Here is a 26,240-nt window from a genome sequence, read left to right on the forward strand (position 1 = left end):
ATTATGTGCAGTGTGTTTGTCTTTCAGGGTGAGAAACTTTACGTTGCAGCAGTGATCGAGTGATCAGCATGAAGCTCCATAGAAAACACTGGCATCCATGGATCCAGAGCTGAACAGGTAGCTCCACATCTGTCCGCCCATAAGCACACGTCCCATGAAGCAGCCTCCACAACGCGAAATGGACCTGATTCCATGTGTGCTGAAATATCCGTGCAGGCTCACGCTTGTGACATGTTGCGATCGATCATTCCTTAAAGAAACTTTACATGCAAATCCCATCAATCAAAGCGTTTTGATGTGTGGAATGCGTCTCTGGAGGATCCATCAGCGAGCGAAAGCTGCGGCCAGAATCCTGCAGCAGAGCGCTCGTAAACTACAGCAGGAACCAGACCGCTCCCCTCAGGAGACGCTTCCTCCGCCGGTCACTTTGGGAGGAGGCCAGACTCCATTTCCAGGTCTTTTCTAAATCTACAAATGGACGGCTGGTAAAACACTTAAAGTGGAGAAATACACCAGTACCAATTTCTTTTGGACAGAAAAGGTTCTTGTCTTGGATTTCTCTTACCTCCAAGCATCTTGGAAGCAGACAGCCGCCTAAGAAGGAGGGATTGTGTGCAGCCGGCCAGTATTAGGCTTGGAGCAGAGCTGTGTGTGGGAAGCCCAGGTTGATGCTGATCCAGCAGGGTGGGTCTGTCTGCTGCAAGACCCGGCCCGTCTGGGCCGCAGCTAGAACCCCCCGAAGCCCCGCGCGTGGAAGCGTGTGGGTGTGAGTGAAGCCTCTGTCAGCGTAAATGAGCGCGTACATGTCCGTGCTCAAGGTGCAGCGATGCATGTCAATGGAGATCAGTGTGTGAGAGAGACAGACGTGGTTTCATAAGCAAACAGGCAGCACAAAGCTGGGCGAGCGCTCTGCTGCTGTCCTCTCCCCGACCCAGCAGCGTTGCATAACATCCAAATGGTTTCAAGCCAGATGAGTGAGGGTGGGAGCACGATGCACGGGGTGAGAGCAGGGGGAGAGAGCAGGGGGTGAGAGCAGGGGGTGAGAGCACGGGGTGAGAGCAGGGGGTGAGAGCACGGGGTGAGAGCAGGGGGAGAGAGCACGGGGTGAGAGCACGGGGTGAGAGCAGGGGGTGAGAGCAGGGGGTGAGAGCACGGGCTGAGGAGGAACGACCTTCACAACAGCCCCGGTGACCTCAAACGACCCCTGTGACCCCAGAGAAGCCTTTTCTGCCCACGAGCCGCCACCGGTTCAGCACCGATTCTGCCTTAGACACTGACGACTGCGGGCCAGAACCTGAGCCGCAGTTCTGGGAATGTTCTGACTCACACCTGATTTAGTGAAACCAGACAGTTAAAAGGAGAAACAGCTACGTTTCATTTTGTGATAAACGGCTCAAACATCAGTTATGGAAAACATTAATTCAGTTTTATATAATTTTGCAGAAAAAGTGCAGCTTTTAGCGGCATTTTAAAGCGTTTTAAAACTTCTGATTAAAATTTATTTCAAATGTATGATTTATATTTACAAAAAGATGAATATTAAGAGACTAAATGAGAAGCACATGTAACCACAAGTAAACTGAACAAGAGCAAAAGGCCAAAACACTGACACATTAGTTATAGTGCAGTAATAAATAATAGATGATGAGATCCGGGTGGAGCAAGTGGCGACGGAGTGAGTCAACACAGACTTCATTAACGTTACTACGGATACAAGAGTCGTCAGTAACTTTTAGCCTCTCAGCTTGTTCGGGTGTGAGACCTTCTACCTGCGACTGCAGCTGCTTCTGGCAGGTGGAGACTGCGCTGACTGTTAGATTTCAGTGCTTCCCCTCATTCTCTGCTTCACTTTGAAACTTCCCAGTGAACGGACTGAGGCAGCGAGGAGGTGGTGCAGAGAAAACGAACTGTGAAACTGAAACCCCTCTTCTTTTTCCTGCACTCCTGCTGAAAGACGATATATAAAACATATGTTAGCTCCCTGTAGCGGCCGCGTCCCGGCCCTGCTCTCCTTAAGGGAGTGTTTCATAACTGCAGCGCTGCGAGGCCTCCTGGGTGTGGGACCGCTGACCCGCTGGGCCGCGTGTGCTGCCAAGTCTTTAGCGTGTGAGCGGCTGTGGGCCGTCACACACTTGGCTGCAGTCAAGTGTAGATGTACTGACAGAGAAAGCACTAAGTGCAGCTACACGAGTCAAGGAGTCATAGATGTGGAAACAAACCAGAGGAAATAAGGAAGGAGGCGTGAGTTTGTTCACATCTGCTCCCACTCACCTCCTCTTCCCTGGGCTTTCAACTCGCAACCAGTTTAATACTAAGTTCATAGAAAGTATTCAGTAAATTCATTTTGCAGATATTCTGTCAGACAAAAACGTGCACCTGGATTTTTATGTTCATATTCAGATTTAGTTTTTTCTGTTTGTGACCTGTTGTTTATGACATAATGCGTCTGCAAAGCCAAACAAGCCTTTAGTTGTATTTCCTGTAGCAGCTAAATGACACTATCCAATCGCGGTGCCACACATGGCTCCGACATGCTGCACGCTGATTGGCCGAGCGATGGCGACAAAAGGGAGGAGGGAGGTTTTGGGGTGGCACTCGGGAGAGGAGAGGAGAGCAGAGATGGAGAAAGCTCAGCAATGCATTAGGGACAGCACGGCGCGATTCGTTCCATTGGCAGCACTTCAAAGAGGAAGAGGAGGGGGATAATCCACCCCAACATTAGCCCCTGGAATCTTCCACCACACACACACACACACACACACACACACACACACACACACACACACACACACACACACACACACACACACACACACACACACACACACACACACAGGGTTTGGTCGGGTCTGATTGGGCTGGGGTCTGGGGAGGACGGGTTGGAAGCATGGTGGGGTTTTTCAATTTGCCTGCAAATCAGAGATGATGGGAACGGTCTCTGACGAAGAGACACACACATCTACCTCCGGGGAGAAGACCTCACACTTAAAACCAGCGAGAACAAGATAAACAGAAAACAGCATTTAAAAGGAGCCAAACAGCGACGAATGCAGCCGCTCAGTGAACGGAGCAGGTGAGCGATGGAGACGCAGCTCGTCCTGAGCAGCAGCGCTGTCTCGAGTGGAGCTGCCAGCGCGGACGCGATCAATCCGATTCCTCCAGCAGAGCTTTCAGCGCCGTTAAGGAGGAAGAGCGCTCGAAGTGGAGCGACCCGGGCTTCAGCAACTTCTTTTTCACCTCCTCATCTCCGCTTGCCTCAGCGAAGCTGGCGAGGGCTCAACGTGCTGCAGCTTTAAATGCACCAGACCCACGAATGTCTCCATCAGTCCAATAATGACTTTACATGTGAGATCAACTGCCTCCCACATGAAAACCCACCCACTGCATCAGTGGCTACGCAGCAAACTTACCCTATGACCCGACCTATGACCCAATACGCACTCTGTATAGTGTCAAACTGTACGAACTCAACTTAATCCTGAACTATATAACTGTGTGTATAATAATAATTGTGCTTGTGCTGTTTGTGAGAGGACATTTCCCCATTGTGAGACTATTAAAGGTTTTCTTATTCTTATTCTTATCTTATGTTTACTGGTTTTAGATGAAAATATAAAAGTAGATCATGAACAAACAAATCAAAAGAGAAAAGAAAACATCTCATTTCATGCTGGTTATGGCAGAACAGCGTTACAGCATTTTCTGCTTCAATTCAATTGTTTTCCTCCTTATTGACGAGATAAGAGTGAACCTCAGAGACTTAAAGTGCTATGATCCATTTGTACAACATGCACATCAATAACAGCAGTCTGCAGGGAGACGGGTTCTGGAGTCCACAGATGCTCGGCTGGTCAGGAGGTTAGCCAAGGCCCGCAACAATCAATAAGGCCTCACCACCGGAGACCACTGTGGTGCCGATAGAGTTACACAGGCCTATAGGAAGCGAAGCCTCTGTGGAATCATCCGTTCACTTCCAGTTCACAGCTGAGACGTGCAGCACAGCACCGTCGCACACAAGGACCGGGCTGCAGCTCAACGCAATCATTTTCACTCCGTGGTTTAAGTTAAAAGGTCAGAAACTGTCATAAAAACCCAAACGGACCCAGCAGGAGGCTGAGCACGGTCCACTAGTAATCACAAGTCCACTGAAGTGGCTGAATGGGAGAACCGAGCAGCGCTTATTATACGTCCTCCAATTATTTCCTGTGTTTGCATTTCATTCTTTTACTTCACTTCAGGCTCAGTTGGTTGATATGCAACCACCTAATTTCCAAAGGTTCTCCTACTGTGAGCCAAATGAAACGGACCAGAGAAGCCAACTGCACTGGATTAAATGGATAAAGAATGGAGGAATGTGTTGTATTTCGGACACCAGAAGAGTCATCTGAGGACCAGCTGGTGGTTGAACTGGTCTGTGGCGCAAACTTCTTCAACACCGCTTGGTTCGATTTAGTGTCACAACGTAAGCAGAGAGTGGTTCTGGTTCTGAGGGTGTAGCGGCTCCGCTCTCCTGCAGACTGACCTCGGTAAACCAGCGTTAACCATACTCCTTGTTGTAGATGTTGTGGCCACAGGGTGCCATTCAGATTCTGCTCGGTAGCTGCGGGTCAGAGGGAGGTTTGGACAGAACCGCTGCGGCGAATGCCGATCAGCAATCTGAGAACTGTGAACATGCGTCTGGACTGAGGTTACGGGTTTGGGCAGAACCGATCTGTCAACCCAAGCAAGGAAATGTACACGGCGGCTGGCATTCAGCAGCCAAAGCAAGCTCTGATGCGAGGAACGGACCTGGAAACGGGTCGAGATGACGCCGGACGAGCGCAAGCACTTAAACAGCTGGTGTCTCCTTGATCACAGCTGCAAGGAATCCGACTTAACATAAAAATGATCTGAGTGACATGGATGCAGTCTGACTCCTCATCACTTCTACCAGGAAGGAGGGAGAAGAACCAGAACCATCCAGAGACCCGACTCGGCTTCTACTCGTGTCGCAGCAAACACAAATCGGAGAAACAGTGGCTGGATTTTCAGCTCTGGCCTATCATTCGATCCTTCCCATCAACCAGTCATTTCATCAAGCCTCTATCCTTCAGGCTATTCATTAATTTAACATTAATATTCATGAAAGCCAAAATCAACTTTGTATCATACTGTCAAAGACCTTTTCAATTAACATTCTTAAGAATGTAAATCACTCTTTAGTACTTGATCCAGCGAAACGTGTTGGATCCACATGCGCGATAATACAGAAACAGCCAATCACAGCTGAATGCACAGGAAAGCAGCGCGGCACCGGGTTCTGGGTTCTGGGTTCTGGCGCTGACTCACCCTCTCCAGATCCTGACGCAGGTGTGTGAAGAGCTTGAGGCGTCTGTAGAGCACGTCCTGCTCCTGCTGCGCCAGGTTGTCCACTTCATCCCTCTTTAAGGTCACCAGAGGTCGGTTGAAGTTGGACTTCCTCTTCACCTTCCAGAACTGGTACAAATAGTCCAGCTGGAGGACAGAAAGCCAAAGTCTGAGTGTGCGGCCGCTCAACATGAGAACAGGAAGCAGCGGAGCATGACCTTCAACCCATCGCTTCAGCTGAGGAAGTCGAAATGTGACTAGAGCTGAACCGATGTATTGCTGAGATCCTGTTTGTTGCATTTATTTAATCTAACCTCTTTCATCTCTGTAGAGTCACATACATTAGCGTCCGTGTCCTACCTGGGAAACAGGCAGCCCCAGGTTTTCTGCCACCTCCCTGGGGTCCACCAGCCGGTAGAACTCGTCCTCCAGCTCCTGGAGCTTCTGCTTCCTCTGGCTCACCTTCTCCCTCTCCAGCTGCTCTCGCTCGGCCCGCTCCGACGCCGACACGGGAACCGGGTACGAGGCCGAGCGGAGCTCCGGGTCGCCGCTGCCGTTGGGCTGGCGCTGCTGGTCCGGCCGGAGCTCGGAACCCAGGCCCGCGGCGGCCCGGTATGCTGCGTTGGTGGCGGTGTGGGTGCCGTTGCTCACACTGGTCAGACTGGTCAGACTGGTCAGACTGGCGCTGCTGTTGCAGCTGTGCTCCAGGCAGAAGGACTTGAAGCGCACCTCGTCGTTCTCGGCCAGGAGGGTCCTCATCTCCAGGCCGTGGTCGAAGGCGCAGGTCACGTGGAAGGCCACAATGCAGGAGGGCATGGAGCACTGGAGGGAGAAAGGAGCCGGATCATTAAAGCTGAAACGCTGGAAGCCATTTAACCATTTTCCCTGAAACATCATTTTTTCTTCAGTCTCTGTGACGCGCTGTCACAACTATTTGTTTTCAAGTGTCGGTTTCACTCCATTTCTCGTGTTCTCCTGGTTTTACTACAAGTGCAGCAAAGCAGAAAGACAAGCCAAGTCACAACAGACATGGTTTCCCCATTTCTGCTGACATTTGGTGTGTGTGTGTGCGTGTGCGTGTGTGTGTGTGTGTGTGTGTGTGTGTGTGTGTGTGTGTGTGTGTGTGTGTGTGTGTGTGTGTGTGTGTGTGTCAGTACTATCCATTACAGGTCAAACTAAGAGGCGGCCCCCTGCTGTGTGCCTGCAGGCAGGTGTGATCACGTTTGTGTGCATCGCTGTGTGAACTTTTCATTACAGTTCTGTCAGTTCAGCATAAAACTGATGCACAGACAATCACATCTTTTCAGCTGAACTGAAATAATTTAATTATTTTATCTCACCATCCTGTGATATATGTTGTGGCCGATCCTAAATGATCCGTGTGTTTCCTCATCACTCGCTCTCAGGCCTTTTAGGCTGAAGTAGGTCAGTGTAACATGAAGCAGCCAATTATTATCAGCTTTGAGTGTGAAAACTGCCTGAGGCTGCTTGTACTGTATCTACTGGAGTCTGTTCATACTGCGCTCTATGAACGACGCCCAGCCCTCCTGTTTCCGGCCCCAGCGCTCGGCCGGTGTTAAAGGAGGACACGCGAGCGCTGAATCAAAGTCACTGCTGTTCATGTGACCTGGGAGAGACCAGGCTTCAGACACATCATCTGGTTAAGAAGTGGCTGCACTGTAAAGTGCTTCCACAAATGTCAGAGTGAGTCTGCTGCAGCTGCTCTCACTTATTCTGTGTCAAAAGGCAAAAGGTTGAGCTCAGCGTGGAGTCGGCTGGGTGTGTTGTTTGAGCCTCATCTGGCCTTTTGGAGTGCACCTGCTCAGTGAAGGCAGACGTGTGTGACAGCAGAGAACGGGCAGCTCCACACGTAACCGGGGTTTAAGTCCGGTTTAACCGGGGTTTAAGTCCGGTTTAACCGGGGTTTAACTCCGGCTTAACCGGGGTTTAAGTCCGGCTTAACCGGGGTTTAAGTCCGGTTTAACCGTGTAAACGGCGACGCTGTTTGGAGGAACACGCTCACATACATCACACACTCGTGCACACGCAGGCGTCAGACTCCAGCTCAGCCTGTTGCTGAGAGGCACGTGGGCTCATCGCTGTAAAAGTGGGTTGAGGGTTTGTTTGCGTTTGTTTGCAGCAGGTTCAAACTACGCGCTCGTGCACAGCAGGAGCCTAAAAGCTGCGATGATCCGTGTTGCAGAGATGTCGCGTGTGTGCGCTGCATCTGCAATGGCTTCATTCTTTATGCCAGTGGGACACGGAGCTGCTGCTCTGTGTTTTAGGCATCAGTTCAGGCCTCAGGAAAGCGGCTCCACCCCCGCGTCCCAGCGGATGAGGCAGAAACGCGTGACGTACCTGGATGCAGGTTCCTGTGTGCTCTCGGCACAGGCTGCAGGACAGAGCCCAGCGGCTGGCGGGGATGTGGGACACCTTGGTAATGGGCTCCATCTTCTCTGGACAGCCTATACTCACCTACGGAGACACGACAAGAGGATGAGCACGGCGCATGTGAGACAGACACCCAGGAAGCTATTATTCACTGTGACAATTATATTTATGCTAAAACCAATAAAAAAGCCTGACAATTAATAATGTGACAATAACAAATTAGCTTAGTTGCCACTTTTCTCTTAATTGTCGTCAAATATTCAGATACATCTGATCAGATATATTTGCACGTTCATGACGGCCTGTCGTTAGCGTCTAAACACACATTAGTTGCAGTGAGTCCATTATTTCCCATGAAGGTCAAGCTCCACCTGTACTTTTCATTGCCACTACAACTTTAAGCAGAATAAATTCAACAAACTTTAACTCGATGATAATAGTTGACTTTGGTCCAATGTAAAACCGCAGCTCTGCATCTGAAAGTCCGACCTTGGCGCCGGAGCGGGACGTGTGCTTTTTGGAAAAACATCACGGCTGAGCTGAGTCACTCTCTGAGCGCTCCATTCACGCAGCTTTGGCCAAACACTAGCAAAGAGTCATTGACCTGTGCCAAGCAGCCATGCACAGCAGAGTGGAGAGCATTCATTAGCAAAGTGCCACTTCTTCCTTCCTTCCTCCACTGCCCATTTCTCTCCAGGAACCCTTCCATCACCTTCACGTTCACTTATCCTCACACTCCGTCCTCCTTCACACTCGCGTTAACAAGTCAGTGACTGAATCTCACTCTGCTCCCACTCGTCCTTCCCATTTGATTTTCTTTTCTTCTCATCATCTAATCCTCAGAGCAAAGAGCCCACGGATCTTTCTGTCACTGCTGAAGCCTTTTGTCTGCAGCGCTGAATAGGAGCAAGGGTCAATTTTCACAACACAGAGGGCGTCGACACAAAGTGTGGTTCAGACGACGGCGGCGCAGACTCATCACAGCCTAAATGATTTCCAGTTTTCAGCCTCGTAGTTAATTGAATGGATTGTTCTGATCCACCGATGATACTCGCAGCACAGTCGTGTGACACTCGGACTATTAATAAGCTCATTCTTCAGTCACACAAACTGCATTTGCTTCACATTTCAAAGCCGGCAGATTAAAAACCGACACAATCTGAAATGGCTTCGGTGGAAACAGGAGGAAAGCGAAGTAAAAAAAGAGCGACGTGTTCGAGCGCGTGCGTCACAAAAAGCTGTTTAAACAGAGACGTGGCTTCCTCTGGGGCAGAAGGCAGCTACTGTACACGCTCAGCACTGCAGGGGGTTCCATCACTTCACACACACACCTTCTGTGAGCGCCGCACACACGGACTCTTTTCCTCTCTTCTGGAAATTTCCACGCCTGAAACAGTCAGTAAATGAAGTCGCTGCTGCTGAGTTGTGTACATTGTGATCTTGTGTGTTTATCCGTGTACACGTCTGCTATTAACACCTTTTAGATCTCTCACACACACACACACACACACACACAGACACACAGACACACACACACACACACACACACACACACACACACACACACACACACACACACACACACACACACACACACACACACACACTATATACGGATACATGCACACATGCAAATGATCTTTTTCTCCCTCAGTGCTAAGAAGAGAAAACAAAAGCGAACAGAGCAATGAAAACAATTAGGCCAATCAAGGGTGACAGAAGGCAATTAGGAGTAAAAGGTTGGAGGTGCCAGGAGCCACATTACAGGCAAATCTGCTGCTGAATGGCAGAAGACGCAGGATGGGCTCGTTGGCGGCTTGAAGGCGTGTGAGGCTGCATCCGTCCCAAACGGCTGCTTTACGAGGCTCCATCAAAGGCGGCGTCTCCACAAACAGGTCCCTGGTGAATCAGTCGCTTCATCTGCACGTCGCCGCTCAAGTATTTAGGTGCGAACGTAAACACGGAGACGAAACTAACAGGTGGCGGGTTCTTTCCCACTCAAGGCCACACATTCACATATCTCACAATATGTACAATGGGAGCTGCAATCATTGCTGCGCTCCACAGGCAGAGAGTGATTACACAGCAGGAGAGACCAGCGACGCGTCAGCGTTGGCACGAAGCAGCATTTGAATGCACCAAACCCAGGCTGCCGTGCTGAAATGCTCCTGCTTCTCTGTCTGAGTACGGTGTAAAAAGCCAAAGCTTAATGTAGTCATTGTCTAAAGATCTGAACACCTTTGGAGGTAATTATAAGGTTTTAGACCCTCATTCATTTTCAATATGGAGGCGCAAACATTAGAGGAAACCAGTAGAACCAGTAGAAGGTTTGTCTGTTGATGCCACGACCCTTCAGCAGATTCCCATTCGACTGGTGCAGTAACTGTCACACGCTACTGCTTGCACTACAAGCGTGAGCAGCTACAGCATTTACTGTGGAGCCAACACGTCAGCGCAGCGGAAGCGGGACGCGGGCGCCAAGCGTTCATCAGCAGCCAAAAGACGCCTCGACTCCTGAGTCGCGTGGCAAAAACAAACAGCCAGGTGCAGCCGGCGCTGAACGCTGCGGATTCGTGAGGAGGCATTGAACAAACAGCAGCGGGACTCACCTCAGGGATCCATAAGGCACAGCTGACGTGGACCCACTTGGTTCCACTGCGGGTGGGCTTCAGGGCCCCCCCCCTCTTGGGGCAGAGCAGACACTTGGGCTGGACGCCCAGGGCGCAGGTCCGACACAGCCAGTTGCCCTGCGGCACCTTCAGGATGCCGTAGCAGGCCTGGCAGCAGAGGAGCGGAAGGGTTAGGGGTCGGGTCGGGCCGGGTCGGCTTCAGAACCTGTGTCTACAACATCTTGCATCACCGTTCTGATCGCTTCGCAAATTTGCTGTTTAAAATGAATCCATTCCATCTAGGTTTTAATGACAGCAATAAGGAGAAGAGTCAAAGCGGAGAGAGACCAGCGATTCAGGGACTTGAACTCAGGCTTAATGTGAAGCAGCTCCGCCATGAGGCCGAGGCTTCGTCTCCTTTAGATTCTGTCACTGATTTCATTTTCAGCACATGTTTCATCTGAAGTAATTACAGTCTGCAGCTTATTACTTCTGTCACATGAAATTAGCACATTCACAAACGTCTGTGACACATAAAGCAGCTTCAAACCATTCTCTTTCCCTCACACGTCACAGCAACAGTCACCAGTGTTTGATAGAACCAAGTTCCCCGAGGGGCTGAATCTGCCTGATTCCAGATGCTGCGCGTCCTCGACTTCACTTCGTCTGCGTCAGATCTATTAAATATGATTTCTAATAGGTCAAACTACTGACGCTCTTTACTTGGAAACCAAGTAGAAACATCAAGCGCTGGTTTAACTGAAGGCCCAGCGACAGGTGTGTACAGGCAGAAGTTTAATGGAACAGCAGCTGACTGCACATTTTAAATATGGGCAAAACATTAGCGTCTCTTTTTAACATAAGCACTTCAGTCTGACTGAGCATTAGACGGCAGGAACACACTTCACTTCCAGCTGCTGCTTTGTCTCTACGGACTCTGCACTGAACCTGGTTGAAGTCTCCTTCATCGGCGCTGAAGCTCTGTTTTAGTTCCTCTTTTTTATTTGTTTATTTCCATCGTGTCTTAGAAGCACAAACCGGGAGCAGGTCCAGAGAAACCATACAGGTGCCATTAAAAACCTACAAGTAATGTGTGAAAATCAACACCTTCTAGTGCTTTTCTCACCTGGTCTCCACGTGAAATATAACTACATTACTATAGAATCACTCTTCATTTCTTATAACAGCAGAAATAACAGAAGACACTTTCCTTCCTTTACTATGTGAAGTGTGACACTCCAACAGGTTTCTGCTGAACTATTCCCATCCAGTGTGTGATGACACTGAGGCTGTTTTAGTGCCGGGGGTTGACAGAATAATTAATAGTGTGTCACTGTGTAACACACATCAGAGCTCCTCCTGCCTCAGCGCATCACAGGTGCTATTTGTGAAACCACTACTGTTTGTGTAGTTTCATGCCGCTGACAAATTAATTCGGGGGCTAGAAACATGAGGCATAAATAAATAGAAGCTCAGCGGAGCGTTGGCTTTGACCTTCGTCCGGCTCCTCACCTGATGCACGCAGACGTTGCACTTGTCGCAGAACACCATCTCGTTGCCGTCCTCCCCCTCCGGCGAGCGGCACACGTCGCACACCACGTCCTCGTCGTACTCGATGCCCAGGCCTTCCTCCGTCTCGATGGCCTGCTGCATCTTCTCCTCGCACACGCTCTCCAGCTCCACCAGGACGCACTCCATCGTCAGCTCGTCCAGCTCGGGCAAACCTGGAGGCGAGACGTCAGCGAAATGAGACCAACCGGCAATCTGCCTCGACCGGCTGGAGTGAAGGGACAGAAGGGAGAGACAGGTAGCTCTGAGGCTGAGGCAGAATCACAGCTACAGGAGAGAGGGACAAAAAGCTACATGCAAAGCAGTGGTGGCATGTTGGACAGAGGGGGGGGTGGATTCTACCAATGTGGATGCAGAGTTTGAGCCAAGACGAAGCAATTAAAACTACGAGTGCAGGTACAGGGTCAACACCCAGCAGGTGTGTTCAGTCCTTGTTAATGGTCAGAAGCTCAGAATGAGGGAGTCGCTCATTTCTGGCCGGAGCTCGTCGTCTCACACTCTAATTGGAAACGCACACAGGCCTCACCTCGCTCGCTCACGTTGTGGGTTCTCTGGAACGGCTAACGATGAAATGGGCTGAGAATTAGCTGCAGGATGTGGGAGTGGAGCCGCATTCGACTCGTTTCCACCCAGATAAAAGTAAAAGGGATGAAGCATGTTCTTTATCACTAAAAGCCTTTTACTATCAAAGCCGACGACTCTGAGAACGGATGTTAAGCCGCCGTTGCCCACAGCTCAGTTTAGCGCTACACGACGTGTCCACATTAGCATTAGCATTCCTGTGCCATTTGCATCTCAAAGTGATGCCTTGCTCTGAGGCTGGTTAAAACTTGATGGCTGATAGAAGAGGAAAACGCAAGCTTTCGCACTCATGAGAGATAAACAGTGTGGTTTCCAGGACGGCGGCAAACAGATGTGGCATATCATTATCTCATTACAGGCAATGATATTACAGTGATTATAGCAAATGGGGAACAGTGAGGCGTTCCGTCTAGTGAGAAGAAAGCGTTTCTGAAATAAATGATTTTTTGGTTAACAGCTGGAAAACGGTTTTTGAGACGACAGGCTCAGAGAAACTATTCAAATTTGGCTGCGAATGAAAAACATCCGCTCTCCAATAAAAAATAACGTCAAAGTGATAATTTACAGATTTATGACTTTAATTGTTGCATCACATTGACTAGAGTTGCTTCACCTGAGTCTTCAGCAGCTATAAACAAACTTCTGCTGTCCTGAATTCAGTAGCTGCGGATTATTTATTGATTCGTGTGAAGGACTCGGCTCAGTTGGGAGTTTTTTAAGTGGAGCTGAGCTTCCCGTGTCTCCATCTATTATTTATGCCACCGACCCAATCCCACCCAGAAATAAAAATAAATCAAAACAAATATTTACTGACTCTGGGCGTATCTGCATTAACATGAGGGTGAACACCTGCTGCTGCTGCTGAAGAAGGAAAAAACAGGAAGAAGTGCTGCTGGTTTCAGGTGCAGTTACACATTTACATCATGTGACTGCATTCTCTACTTTCTGTTTTATTTGACCATCAGGTTCTGCTGACAGGTCGTTTCAACCTGTTGGTTTGACTCTTTCGGACTCTCTTTCTCTCTTTACAACAGCTGGTTGAGGCAGATGACCGCCCTCCCACGAGCCCGAGGTCTCCTCCATTAAACCCTGTGAAATGCTGGGATTTGTCATTGTACTAAAAACTCAACTGAAGCCTGAAACTGCACCCTATAAATCAGTCTTCATCGTTCTGTATGTGACTAACAAATCATCCCATCATGGGTCTAGAGCTGCTTCACCCGGCAGCACAAAACAACCGTTTGTTTGTCTGGTCTAGTATTGAAGGTTGTGGAAAACAAGCTGCTTCAGGAAAAAGCAGAGCGCGAGAGAGAGAGAGAGAGAGAGAGAGTGAGAGAGAGAGTGTGCGGTGTGTGTGTGTGTGTGTGTGTGTGTGTGTGTTTAATTTAAGGAGAATGCGTCCTGGAAATAAGTCCTGAAACGCCGGTGGGGATTTCTAAACACAATTACTACGCTTTATCTGAAAGGAGACCATCAGATATCGAATGAAATGGTGGAGATGGGAGAGATTTGCGAGGTCAGCAGTTGTCACCGTGACCAAATGGAAAAGGCAGCAAAGCAGATGAGGGCGTAAAGAAAGGAGGCAGAAGGATGCGCAGTCACAGCATCAGAGCATCTGCACATCTCAGAAAGCAGATTTTAAAGCTACAGTTCGCTCTCACCCATCTGCTTGAACTCCTGGTTGACCAGCTCCAGCCAGGCCACGTCCAGGTCGTCCAGGTCATAGAGGCTGTAGAGCTGCGTGGGGGGGCGCTGGCCTTCACCCTCCTCCTGCCTGCTGCTGTGGCTGGAGTCCGGCAGCAACCTGGGCCCAACACAAGAAGGTGCAGACAGTCAGGACACGGTGCTCGCGTTAGCTCCACGCAGGCTGACGAGCTGAAGCAGAGACACTGAAGCTCCGACCAACACCAGCAGCTTCATGGCTGGCAAGAAATCAGTGGTGGGTCATCACTAAACCCTCACTCCAAGAACATGAATCATCACAAGCCCCAGTCTCGTGTCTGGGGCTCATCCCTGCAGTCAGGTCCTGACCCCGTGCTCCACAAAGACTGAAGCTGCTATGCCCGAAAAGAGCAAGAGAGGGGAAAAGTCATAGAAACAATGACATATCAAGTGCTAAGCAGTGACAGAAATCTCCTCCAGGCAGTGTCTGCTCTCTGGGGCCTCAGGCCTCCATGTCGTTCTGTCAACAAGAGCAGGAAATGGGGTTAGGAACTGACTTTGACCCACTGGGAACCAATAAAGACTCAAAACGCCTGCAACGCAGGCACGCACGCACGCACGCACGCGCGTGTGTGTGTGTGTGTGTGTGTGTGTGTGTGTGTGTGTGTGTGTGTGTGTGTGTGTGCATAAACTGCCTTTTTGCTGGCGCTGCATGCGTTTGTCTAATAGCAAACACAGATCTGATGCATTTCTGTTGGCTCATCGTTTATAACGCCGCCGCAGGACGACGCCTGCAAACGTGTGGTCATTTGGTCATTAACGCGTCCAGGTCTCTGTGCAACGTGTCTGTGGGGACAAACGGGCAGACAATTGAACCCAGTTTTGGCCCAGTATCAAGCTGATATCTGATGCTGGACAAACAGGCCTGATACTGGCAGAGAGAAAGGAAAGAGACAAAGACACAGGGAGGTGGAAGAATAGGTCTCTTACTGGAGACACTGGGCTGGTTGTTCACTTATGTAACACTGAAGTAACTTCAGTGTCTCCTTACAGAAGTGGGCGGCGTTCTTGCAATATTAAAGGATAAGCCTGGTGATATTCTGTAAGACGAGGCCTAAATCAAATCTGTGTTCATTCAGCTCCGGCTCTTAATTTGCATAACAATTACTTCATGCTCCAAAATATCAAATGCAATAAAAGTCCAATATTTCCCCCGAGCAGCTGGGGACTAGGTTTAATGTTGATTGTAAACTTTCTCCAGTAGAAACACACAACTGATCTTATTATTGAGAGGTGCAGCTTCATATTAACTGCACAGAGCTGAGGTGGAGACAAGCAGAGTGGATTAAAAGAAGGATGAACAGAGGCCAAAACATGATCATTTAGTGAGCGGCACCAACGCTGATACCTGCACCTGCTCTGATGCTGGTACAAACACCTGACACCGGAGCTGGACCTCTGCTGCGCTTTGAATATCAATGGACCAGGAGACAAAACCCGGAGCGAGACATAAAGGAAACATCCAGTCATCGTCATGTGAACGGCTGCGGGTCAGAGTACAATGTGTTCTTCATATCGTGTGTCCCACAAACATCTTACGTAACGCAGGTAAGTGAAACCGTTCACAAAAGCTCCGCCATCAAACGAGCTCCATCACGACAACAAAGACAGAGTCCGGGCGTCCGCCGATGCACAAGATGCTTTATAAAACACAAGCGCTCCATGAATATTGGCAATTTTATTAGCTACAACTGTGCAATTTAAAATGTCTGACTTTTTATTTTTTGATACCACACAAATATTTTAGAATAAATAAGATCTAAGGATCATGTGCTTTTAAGAGAAAAATATTACAGAATTGTGTCTCGATATTTCTGTTCAGATCATTTATTGGCTTTTAAATGAAAACTAAAATAAAATATTTATTACAGAGTTTGCAGACTGAAGTTAAAAATAATAATAATCACGCGTAAACCTCCCAGCGGGCTTGTGTTTACATCCTAATGAGGAGCGAAGCAGAGGGGGAATATTTAGATGTTCTTCTTTGGAATGATAACAATGCGACCGCTGAGTTTGCTTTGATCCAACACGCGTCCCATGAAATATTTATCAGGAGGAAGTGCACGCGGTGGGACTCTGATCCCTAAAACAATGAAAACCCAACACCCCCACCTGGAAGCCGGCCTCCCCCGACCCCGAGGAACTGGGCAGGCGTCTGGTTTACTACGCTCCACGCGCCTCTGGGGAGCAGACGGAACGTTGTGGCGTAACTCAGCTGAGTGGGAAGCAGCAGCACACGTGCGCTATGTTTTTATATATAAGGGACAGAAACAGAAGATCCTCACAAAGTTTTATCGCTGCAAATAAAAAAAACTCAACACAAAATAAAACAGCAGCATTTCACTTTATGCAAATGATCAGATTTACTCAGCAGCACAGCTTTATTTGTATCTTTAATAAGTTACTATTGACAATAAAATACTTTCCAGCAGGTAAAATGAAGCCTATGTCATTTACTGTAACGTCCAACCCTAATACTGACGCCCACCAGGCTGCGACGTTCATCACATCCATCATCTGCTAAACTCATTGCCCACAGTTTGCTGCTTGTTGCAGAAACAAGCTCCGACTCTAACGCTCCAGAGAAATAATGTAAAAAGCACTCGACGGTTGCTTTTCATTATATTTGTCCTCACGCGTCACATTGTGCAGACAGACAGACGGCGAAACAGCGAAATACTGCGTGTTTGTGATAAAGTATAAAAGAAAAGAAGCCGAGAACGATGCACAGGTTGGTTCTTAAAAGCTGCAGATAAAGAGAAGGACGCGAGGGGAAGGTGTCTGCTCTGCTCGCTGCCATATGTTTATCACCACTGTATAAATCTCACTTTCCTCCTTTTCACAGAATGTCAATAATAATCTCTTCTCAAGCAGGAATGAAGTGGAGGGTGTTTACATAAGACATTTCCAGTGTGGGCAGAGCGACAGCGGCTGAACTCGGCTCTCGGTTTGACTTTCTACCCACACAGGACATGTCTAGTTTAAACAGACATCAGCTCCTGACAGATCACTCGAGAAGAACAGGAAATCCTGCTAAACGAGAATGGAAACATACAGTATATGAGGCTAAACGGAAAAAGAAGGCAAATAACAGAGAGACGGGGAGAGGCTGAGAGCGAGCGGAGGGATGAGGGATTAACCAAGGAACCGATCTGAACCGAAGGAAAGAAAAAGGGCAGCGAGGGTCACAGCGGTTCAGATTCCCACCAGTCTTCAGTACCAGCGTCTTAATTCTGCACTCACCGTCAGAATCGACCTTCTTATTTTGCCAAATGCTCATTTGACAGAATAAAACTAGAAGAAATCCTTTTTCTTTCCATCAACTTAGGAATAATTGGCTACAGCTGATTAATTTGCCAGTAACAGCTGTCATTTTAGCCAGAGGTATTGACGGTCGCCGTGGAAACCCCTCACCCCTTCAAAAGCTGTTTTGTTAATGATTTACCTATAATTTAAATTTGAGAACTGGCAGGTTTAGATTTTCCCACATGGCTTATTGGAGATAAGAAGGTGAGGAGTTACCGCACATTAAACGCTTCAGGTTCTAAGTGGAGCATCCGTTTATCCACCGCCAAGTTCAGTCAAGCATTTACGTCACAGACAGAAGAAAGACCAGTGTTCCAGTTGCCCTGCAGCCAAAATATGCTAATAATCACTAGTGAAAAGCCCAAAACGCCCTGCAAGCAGGATGATTCCAGCTAAAAAGCCACAAACATTTAGCTACAAAAGGCAGCAGGACGAAGGAGGGAGGAGGAAGAGATGCTGAGACGAGGAGGAAGCAGAAGGACTGAAGCAGGAGTCTCTGTGAGACAATGGGTTGTTCTCGGTTGGAGCTTTATATTCCAAGAGTAAAATGAGTGAGAAACAATGCAGTTAAGATCACAGAAAGAGACCCCCCCCCCCCCCCCCCCCCCATATTTAATGTCCAACAGACGCCCCTTTGACCTTGAACATGAGGCTGCGCTCTGATTTGAGGTTGACGCCACGTGTTTTTACAGACGGTGCCGTTTCTGACGGCCACGTCCCGATTCGTACACACTGTGTCTGTCTGTTTAAAGTAATCTCTCATTCTTGAAATACCACAGTGTCACAGTGCTGCTGAGAAACGCGGCGGTCCCGCTTTCTTCCCGGGTTTTCACACCACGCTCTGCATGTGTGGCTGAGAGAGCGAGCGGTGCCAACAGCCTCTTATCCTCGCTCGACCCCAGTTAATCCCCCACTCTGAAACACACACACATCCACAGCATATCAGCATGAGAATCAGGCCAGCATCCAGCAGGGACACAGGGTTCCCCAGCCCAGGGTGCAGGGGCCACTCGGCCTCATACTGTGGTGTGTGTCGAACTTGCGATAGATTTGAGAGCTGTCTGGGCTGTTTAGGAGAGTTGGGCAGGGGTGGAGTCAGAGCGGTGGCACAGCCCCTGAAACCTGAGCATCCTGATATGAATGAAAAGCTGATTTACTTTAAAAAAATAAATCATTATTTCGAATTTATTATTTGAACTGTATCTAACTTTCAGGACTGCTTCAGACAAGCTGATGATCGATGGATGTGCACCAATTCAAAGTCTAATATATGCAGTTCCTTGTAATTCATTTGTTAAAAACCTTTTTTTTACTTTGTTTGATTTAGTTGCACTTTCTTAATTGATTTTTAAAAGTTTTTGCCACTTGGAGGCAGCAGAAACAAATACAGCACAACACTGACAGTATTAAGTTGACGAAGAAGTGTTCCTGTTTTTTGTTGGTGGGCGAGTAACACACCCGCTACACAACGGATGCTCAGTGTAGCTGAGAACTGCACCATGAAAAGAGTGACAAAACACCAGAAAACCAAAACCACCAGCTGGAGAACGCAGTCGCGTAGCCGCTAGATGCTAGTGGCTGCGTAAATCCTCCCCAGGTATGAAATATTCAGCCTTCACGCAGAGATGAGAGACCGCTCTGCAGCCTCCAGCAGTTTAACTTCCTGCTCCATGGTTATAAATGAATGAAGCTGCAATCAGGTGAATAAAAACATCAAACCCGCTGCAGCAACGGCAGCTTGTTTACGTTTGCCTTCGACCCACAACCACAGATTCGCCCTCAGTGAACAGTGAAGCCCAGACTCATCCACAGAGCAGATGGATGTGGACTGACACAGCCAGACAGATGTTAATAAATAGTTGATGTGTGTATGCAACAAAAACACACAAACACTGGTGGACTGTTACAAAGCCCGTTTGGAGAAGTGAGTCATCTTAATTTCATATTTATATAAAAACACACACACACACAGGCGTCCACTAGCACCAAGACTGGGCTCTGTTTTATTTATGTGAAATAAATAATGTAACTGTATCTCATACAGATACACACATTCAACAATTGTTGTACAGTGATGCTCAGGAGCAGTGAGTCATCTTCATATCATATTCATGTCAACAAAATCAATCACCTCCCAAAAATACAAACATGGTTTGGAAAGTGACCTTTAAGAGATGAGTCACCTCCGCGTGGCCTCGACGGCAATCAGCCTCAGAACAACACACACACAGGCACACACGCACATGCGCATACACACACACACAGGCACACACACACATGCGCATACACACACACACACACACGCGCATACACACACACACACACACGCACACACACACACACACACACACACACACACACACACACACACACACACACACACACACACACACACACACACACACACACACACACACACACACACACACACACACACACAGTGAAGCAGTCGCCTCTGTGTTGTATTCAGATCACGACTCACTCGCTGAATATTCTTGAATTTGTTTCAACCACTTTTGTAAGAATCGGGTCAGATTTTCTCATTAAATGCAACGTTAACTTTCCCTGTGGGTGAAAAGCACCACAGCGTCCAGCAGCAGCAGCAGGAAACTGAATATGCAGTAAATATTAATAAATGAAACACATAATATCCACTTTTCCAGCAGAAAGTGGAGTTTGCTTGTGGGATTAAAACAGGAGAGAAACAGAATTAAAGTTCGCACGAGGAACTTCTCCAACAGAAATAACAAGGACGATGCTGCCGAGCTGCACGGCTACTTGACTGACAGCTGATCTCTGGGAGGTGCGGTGCAGAAACACCACAGTAATGAGTGCTGAGCTGAGATGGAGGGAAGGCTTTTAAAAACGAGGAGCTGCAGAATTAGCATTTTAAGAAGGAACACATGAATGAGAAAGGCTTCGTTGCTGTCGTTCAGCCTTTGCTTCACTTCCACCTTCTCTCTTTTTCTCCAGCTTCTTGTTGGTTTGTTGTCGCACACGCTTCACAGGATCATACGACAATTCACGCATCAATTAGACTGCATCTATTATTAAAAAGCAGCTTGGGGCTGATTTGTTCATGGACCACACAGTGATGACTCTTACCAGAGATAAATCATATTAAAGCGTCTCAGGACTTAGTAGTTAACAACCAACAAGTTTCAGGTCAGAGTTTAAGGGAATCGCTGTCTCCTCCTCATAACTCATGGAGCTGAGAGGTTTGTTTTTCAGTCCTTGCGTCTCACAGGAAGTCAGTGTCACTGTGTGTTTTACAGTGAGCCGTCATTTACTTCTGCGCTCTGGATGCCAGTACAGTCGGCCCGTTGTCATGGATATAACTCAGGAATTAACACCCTGCTGTATAGCGCTGCAGGCTACTGAACACACACACACACACACACACACACACACACACACACACACACACACACACACACACACACACACACACACACACACACACACACACACACACACACCACTGCCAAGGTCACGAACAGGCACCAAAACACAAAACCTGCAGCTCCAAAGAGCACAACGACCTGAAAACCCAAACACACAGAGCGGCACAAACTCCCAAACAGATGACACACACCCTCCCAGTGTGTCGCTCTGTTTGCTTTCCCCCTCCGCTCACCAAACTCCCACAGTAACACAAACAGCGAAAAAAGGAAACAGCAAAACTAACTCCCCCTCCACCCCAGCGCCTTTCTTTCAATTCACGTCTTCAGAAATGTGCAAACAATGTTAAACAAAGGAGACGAGGGGCACAATAATGAGAGGAAGAAGAGAAGTAAGGGGCAGAGGAGGGGGGAGGGAGGGGAGGAGGGGGTGTTTGTGTTTGCGCCTGGAGCAGGGTTTGGGCGGACGAGGTGGGGGAATGTTTTCATTCATTTTTTCGACCCAGTTAGTTGGGAACTATGAGAGAGAGAGAGAGAGAGACAGAGAGAGAGAGAGAGAGAGAGAGAGAGACAGAGAGACAGAGCGAGAGAGGGAGAGAGAGAGGGATGAAGCATGGACTGAGCAGACAGCAGACGCTTCCTCTTCAGCTCTGTGCCTGAGAAAGATCCACCTGCACCAGGATGCAGCAGAATTCTTTAAAGATGCTCATAATCCAAAAGTGAACAAGCTGAAGAGGAGCGGGACATCAAACATTACAGCATTACAATAAAAGGTGACAGCAACTTTATTTAAACCTCTGCAGCCTCTCAGCCTCATCCATCACTGCGGTACCTGTATAAGGGCGTTTATGTTGTGTAAGAAGCTTTAATAAACTCGCGTGGCGGTGGGTTTTCCACTAAAATGCAGAGCCAACACGTTCTGCAGCTGTGCAGAACCAGGACTCTCCCACTGCTGCCGACTCTAAAGCTGTTTAAAGCTTTTAAAGTCACAACAACATTTAAATTCATATGTGGCCCAGAGGGTTCCTCCAGCCTGGCAGCGGTGGCGCTCCTGCACAGGCTGGAGGAGATTACGGCTTTATTGAGGGCTGGTGGAAGCAGACGCCTTTGACCTAAACAGCTTGAAGAGAAGCTCTGGGGCCACAGCCACGTATGGCGGCCACATGACTTCACTTAACGCCGCAGCCACTTCCAGGAAAGAACGCAGCACATCACTTCACATGAATGTCATTATGTACAAATGAAGAAATACAGTGTAAATATCCACGAGTGGCCACTTCAATCACTCCAAACAAGGAGCGGTACGAGAGCAGCGTCAGGAACGACACTCACAGCTTCACTTCATCCTGTCCTAAAAAAACAAAGTCAAACCACAGAGTCCCGTCACCTTCAGCGGCCATTCATTATTCCTGTGGGGATCACTGTAATGAACCCAACGTGATCACTGCTACCATCACCTGCAGCCCTGCTGCGTGGACGTGACACAGCGCTGCCTCGGCCGCAGCCTGTTCTTTTCTAACGTCGCTCAACGTTCACTTCCATCCTTCCATCCCCAGCACCACTGTCACAAACAGCCGCCCTTTGGTTCACCGCCACATCGCAGTCTGCAGTTTTAAAACCTACTCCTCATTCTGATCCAACGAAACGCCGCAGAAAAGCAGGTTGTGGAGCAAATGAAAGGTCCCGTGAAAAAGCATGTTGACAGGTTTCCAGCGTGGCCTCTGTTCTGCAGAGTGAGTCTATTATGGCTGCATTTATGAATATGAGATGGCGTCAGAGCGTGTGTGTGTGTGTGTGTGTGTGTGTGTGTGTGTGTGTGTGTGTGTGTGTGCGTGTGCACTTTGCTTGTGTGCTTTCGTGAGACAGATCAGAGCAACTGCGTGGGAACAGTTTTAAAAAAGCTCCCCTGAAAGATAAGACACCAACAGATAGCGTGAAAATAAAGAAATGTGAAAGGCAGAGATGAGGCGGCGATAAAGCTGCAGCCACAGGTGAGACAGTAAGAGAGAAGGGGAGGTCGGGGGGAGGGAGGCACCTCCCCCGCTCCTTCATGAGGATGGGGTGAAATGAGCTGCTGCATCTCCGCCGTCCGTCTGATGCCAGGAGCTTTAGACCGTCAGGACTAAACCAACGTCTGTGACCACAAATACACCAACCACTGACCTTTGACCTTTGACCCGCTAGCGGTCCGTTAGCCAACAAGAGCCAAGTTTCATTTCAGCAGCATCAGGCCACTTATTTAGAGCCTTAATGTTAATTAGCTGCAGCGCCGGCGGCAGAGCTGCTCATTATCTTCTAATGGAGAAAAGCAGCAGCGGTTGGAACGACCGGCCTGAAGTCACTCTGCTGCATTTGGCTGCAACATCCGTCCAGACCTTGTTTGACAAGATCCTCAGTCTGTAAAAAGCAGAAGAAAACAACCTGCAGAGGCTTCAACCACATCTGAAGCGTCAGTGCTTTACACACACGCTGTCCCGCGGTCACATGCTTCCATTTACCCCAGCAACGACCCGCTTCCTCCCTCAGGCGGGATTTCACCAAACTTAAGCTAATCAGATCCAATCTGTGATTTATAACAGCCATCTACAACACACGAAGAGGAGCCAGGAGACTCTCCTAACTCCCTCCTCCTCAGCAAAACACACACACACACACACACACACACACACACACACACACACACACACACACACACACACACACACACACACACACACACACAGCGAGAGAAAGTGATTGGAGCAGACGCTCAAGTGTTTTCAGAACATACACAGGTCATGAATATTAACTCAAAGCAGTTGGTGGCAGACGGGAAAGAGAGAGGAACAGCGAGAGAGATGTCATGTCGTCAAGAAGGAGGCCAGAGAGAGAGAGAGAGAGAGAGAGAGAGAGAGAGAGAGAGAGAGAGAGAGAGGGGAGGGAGGGAGGGAGAGAGGGGGAGAGAGAGAGAGAGGTGAGGGATGGGATGGGAGGAGATGAGGGGGAGAGAGAGAGAGAGGGGGAGATTCTGGGAAGACGTATACAACCAATTAGCGGTAATAAACTGTCTTTAACTGGGTCACTGTCGACACTCCATAAGACGAAGGCAAATAACTGGCTGAAGCGATGGAGTCAGACCTCTGCATCTTAAAACACTCATCAGCTCAGCGCTCGACTCCACTCACTGAACTGAGGAGCACGTGGTCTGAAACCCTCAGTGAGAGACAGCGCACGGGTCAGAGATGCTCACTGTGAGTGGAGGGAGGATCCGGAGACGCTGGATCAAAAACAACACGGACCTTTACTCGGTTCTGACTACAGACAACCTGAGTGAAGCGCAGCTCCATTGGACCCCTCCACCATCAGACCCCTCCACAGTCGGACCCCTCCACAGTCGGACCCCTCCACTGTGGAACCGCTCCACAATCGGACCCCTCCACAGTCGGACCCCTCCACAGTCGGACCCCTCCACTGTGGAACCGCTCCACAATCGGACCCCTCCACCATCGGACCCCTCCACAGTCGGACCCCTCCACCATCGGACCCCTCCACAGTCGGACCCCTCCACTGTGGAACCGCTCCACCATCGGACCCCTCCACCATCGGACCCCTCCACCATCGGACCCCTCCACCATCGGACCCCTCCACCATCGGACCCCTCCTCCATCAGACCGCTCCACCATCAGACCCCTCCACTATCAGACCCCTCCACCATCAGACCCCTCCACCATCAGACCCCTCTACAGTCGGACCCCTCCACAGTCGGACCCCTCCACAGTCGGACCCCTCCACTGTGGAACCGCTCCACAATCGGACCCCTCCACCATCAGACCCCTCCACAGTCGGACCCCTCCACCATCAGACCCCTCCACAGTCGGACCCCTCCACAGTCGGACCCCTCCACAGTCGGACCCCTCCACCATCGGACCCCTCCACCATCAGACCCCTCCACTGTGGAACCGCTCCACCATCGGACCCCTCCACAGTCGGACCCCTCCTCCATTAGACCGCTCCACCATCAGACCCCTCCACAGTCGGACCCCTCCACCATCAGACCCCTCCACTGTGGAACCGCTCCACCATCGGACCCCTCCACAGTCGGACCCCTCCTCCATTAGACCGCTCCACCATCGGACCCCTCCACTGTGGAACCCCTCCACTATCAGACCCCTCCACCATCGGACCCCTCCACAGTCGGACCCCTCCACTGTCGGACCCCTCCACTGTGGAACCGCTCCACCATCGGACCCCTCCACCATCAGACCCCTCCACCATCAGACCCCTCCATCCTCCATCGTCGTCCTTCCGGCACCACAGGGTTTTAGCCCGTTTCATCTTTAGCTGAATCAACAGCGAACAGCGCAGACAGGCCAACGTCGCCTCACTCTCATCACGCATCAGCACGTCATCAGCTCAGTCCGTTCAAGTCGCAGTTTATCATCACAAACGAGGCCTTTGATCCTCTTTACTCCCACATGAAATCTGAATTTTTGATCTGAATCAATGCCCAAATCTCACCCTCGGTGGTTGATAAAGGTCTGAGTCGTGTCTCAATCGCTGAGTCACGTTTGGGTTCATACATTCAACACATTCCAGCTTCTCTTAGACCTTTAATTTAATTTCCTGCCAGCTTTAACCTTCTTTCTGTTAATTACACGCGTGCAGCTGCAGCCAGATGTGTGACGGTGCTTCTCTGTCTGCAGGTTTGGAGGCAGTCGTAGTCCAATAACTGGATTCTGGGTTCTGGGTTCTGCGAAGCCCGGACGTTCCCCAGGAGGAGGAACCCGAGCGCAGGAAGAAGTGTTGAGGAACCGTTCTGCTAATAATCTGTAGAAGCTCGGATTCCTTTGATGCCATCGACTGTTGCGATTCATTTCCTGTGATGCCTCAAATTTCAAGGGAGATGATCCAAATTTAAACCGCAGGGGCTTCGACTCAACGCTCAGTTTAGTGCCTTTTTTCTGTGGCTTGAATTTAAACGCGTCGCTCATTATTTTGTCGCGGACTCGAGGGAGCCGGGTTGTTTACATACGCGCATTCGAGTGGGACTGGAATCAGTCGTTGTCGTGTTTGTTGTCTTTGTTTTTTACCTGTGACTGTGAAGCCAACTTCCTCTGGAGGCAAAGTAGAGATGACCTTGGCTGTTTTAGGATGTTAATTTAAACGCTGGAAAACACTTTTACAGCTTTTTAAGTGGCAACAAAGCTATAAGTGTTGTGAGCGCGTACGGTGCTGTGGGAAGTCCCCGTCCCGAGGCTGCACACACACACACACACACACACACACACACACACACACACACACACACACACACACACACACACACACACACACA

The 26,240-nt window shown here is 49.2% G+C and overlaps 1 protein-coding gene across 2 annotated transcripts in view; it reads right to left on the reverse strand.

Annotated features, from left to right (window-relative positions):
* Nucleotides 1-26,240, reverse strand: part of jade2 (jade family PHD finger 2) — an 87,252-nt gene that overhangs the window by 26,712 nt on the left and 34,300 nt on the right. For both annotated transcript variants that reach the window (XM_029173440.3, XM_029173439.3), the window contains exons 5-10: nt 14,159-14,301; nt 11,859-12,070; nt 10,347-10,514; nt 7,705-7,821; nt 5,707-6,168; nt 5,329-5,493 (exon numbers count right to left, since the gene is read on the reverse strand). In XM_029173440.3, the coding sequence (XP_029029273.1) occupies nt 5,329-5,493; nt 5,707-6,168; nt 7,705-7,821; nt 10,347-10,514; nt 11,859-12,070; nt 14,159-14,301 (1,267 nt within the window). The remainder of the gene's footprint in view (nt 1-5,328; nt 5,494-5,706; nt 6,169-7,704; nt 7,822-10,346; nt 10,515-11,858; nt 12,071-14,158; nt 14,302-26,240) is intronic.

This window comes from Betta splendens, chromosome 14 (genome assembly GCF_900634795.4).
Source record: "Betta splendens chromosome 14, fBetSpl5.4, whole genome shotgun sequence".
NCBI lineage: Eukaryota > Metazoa > Chordata > Actinopteri > Anabantiformes > Osphronemidae > Betta > Betta splendens.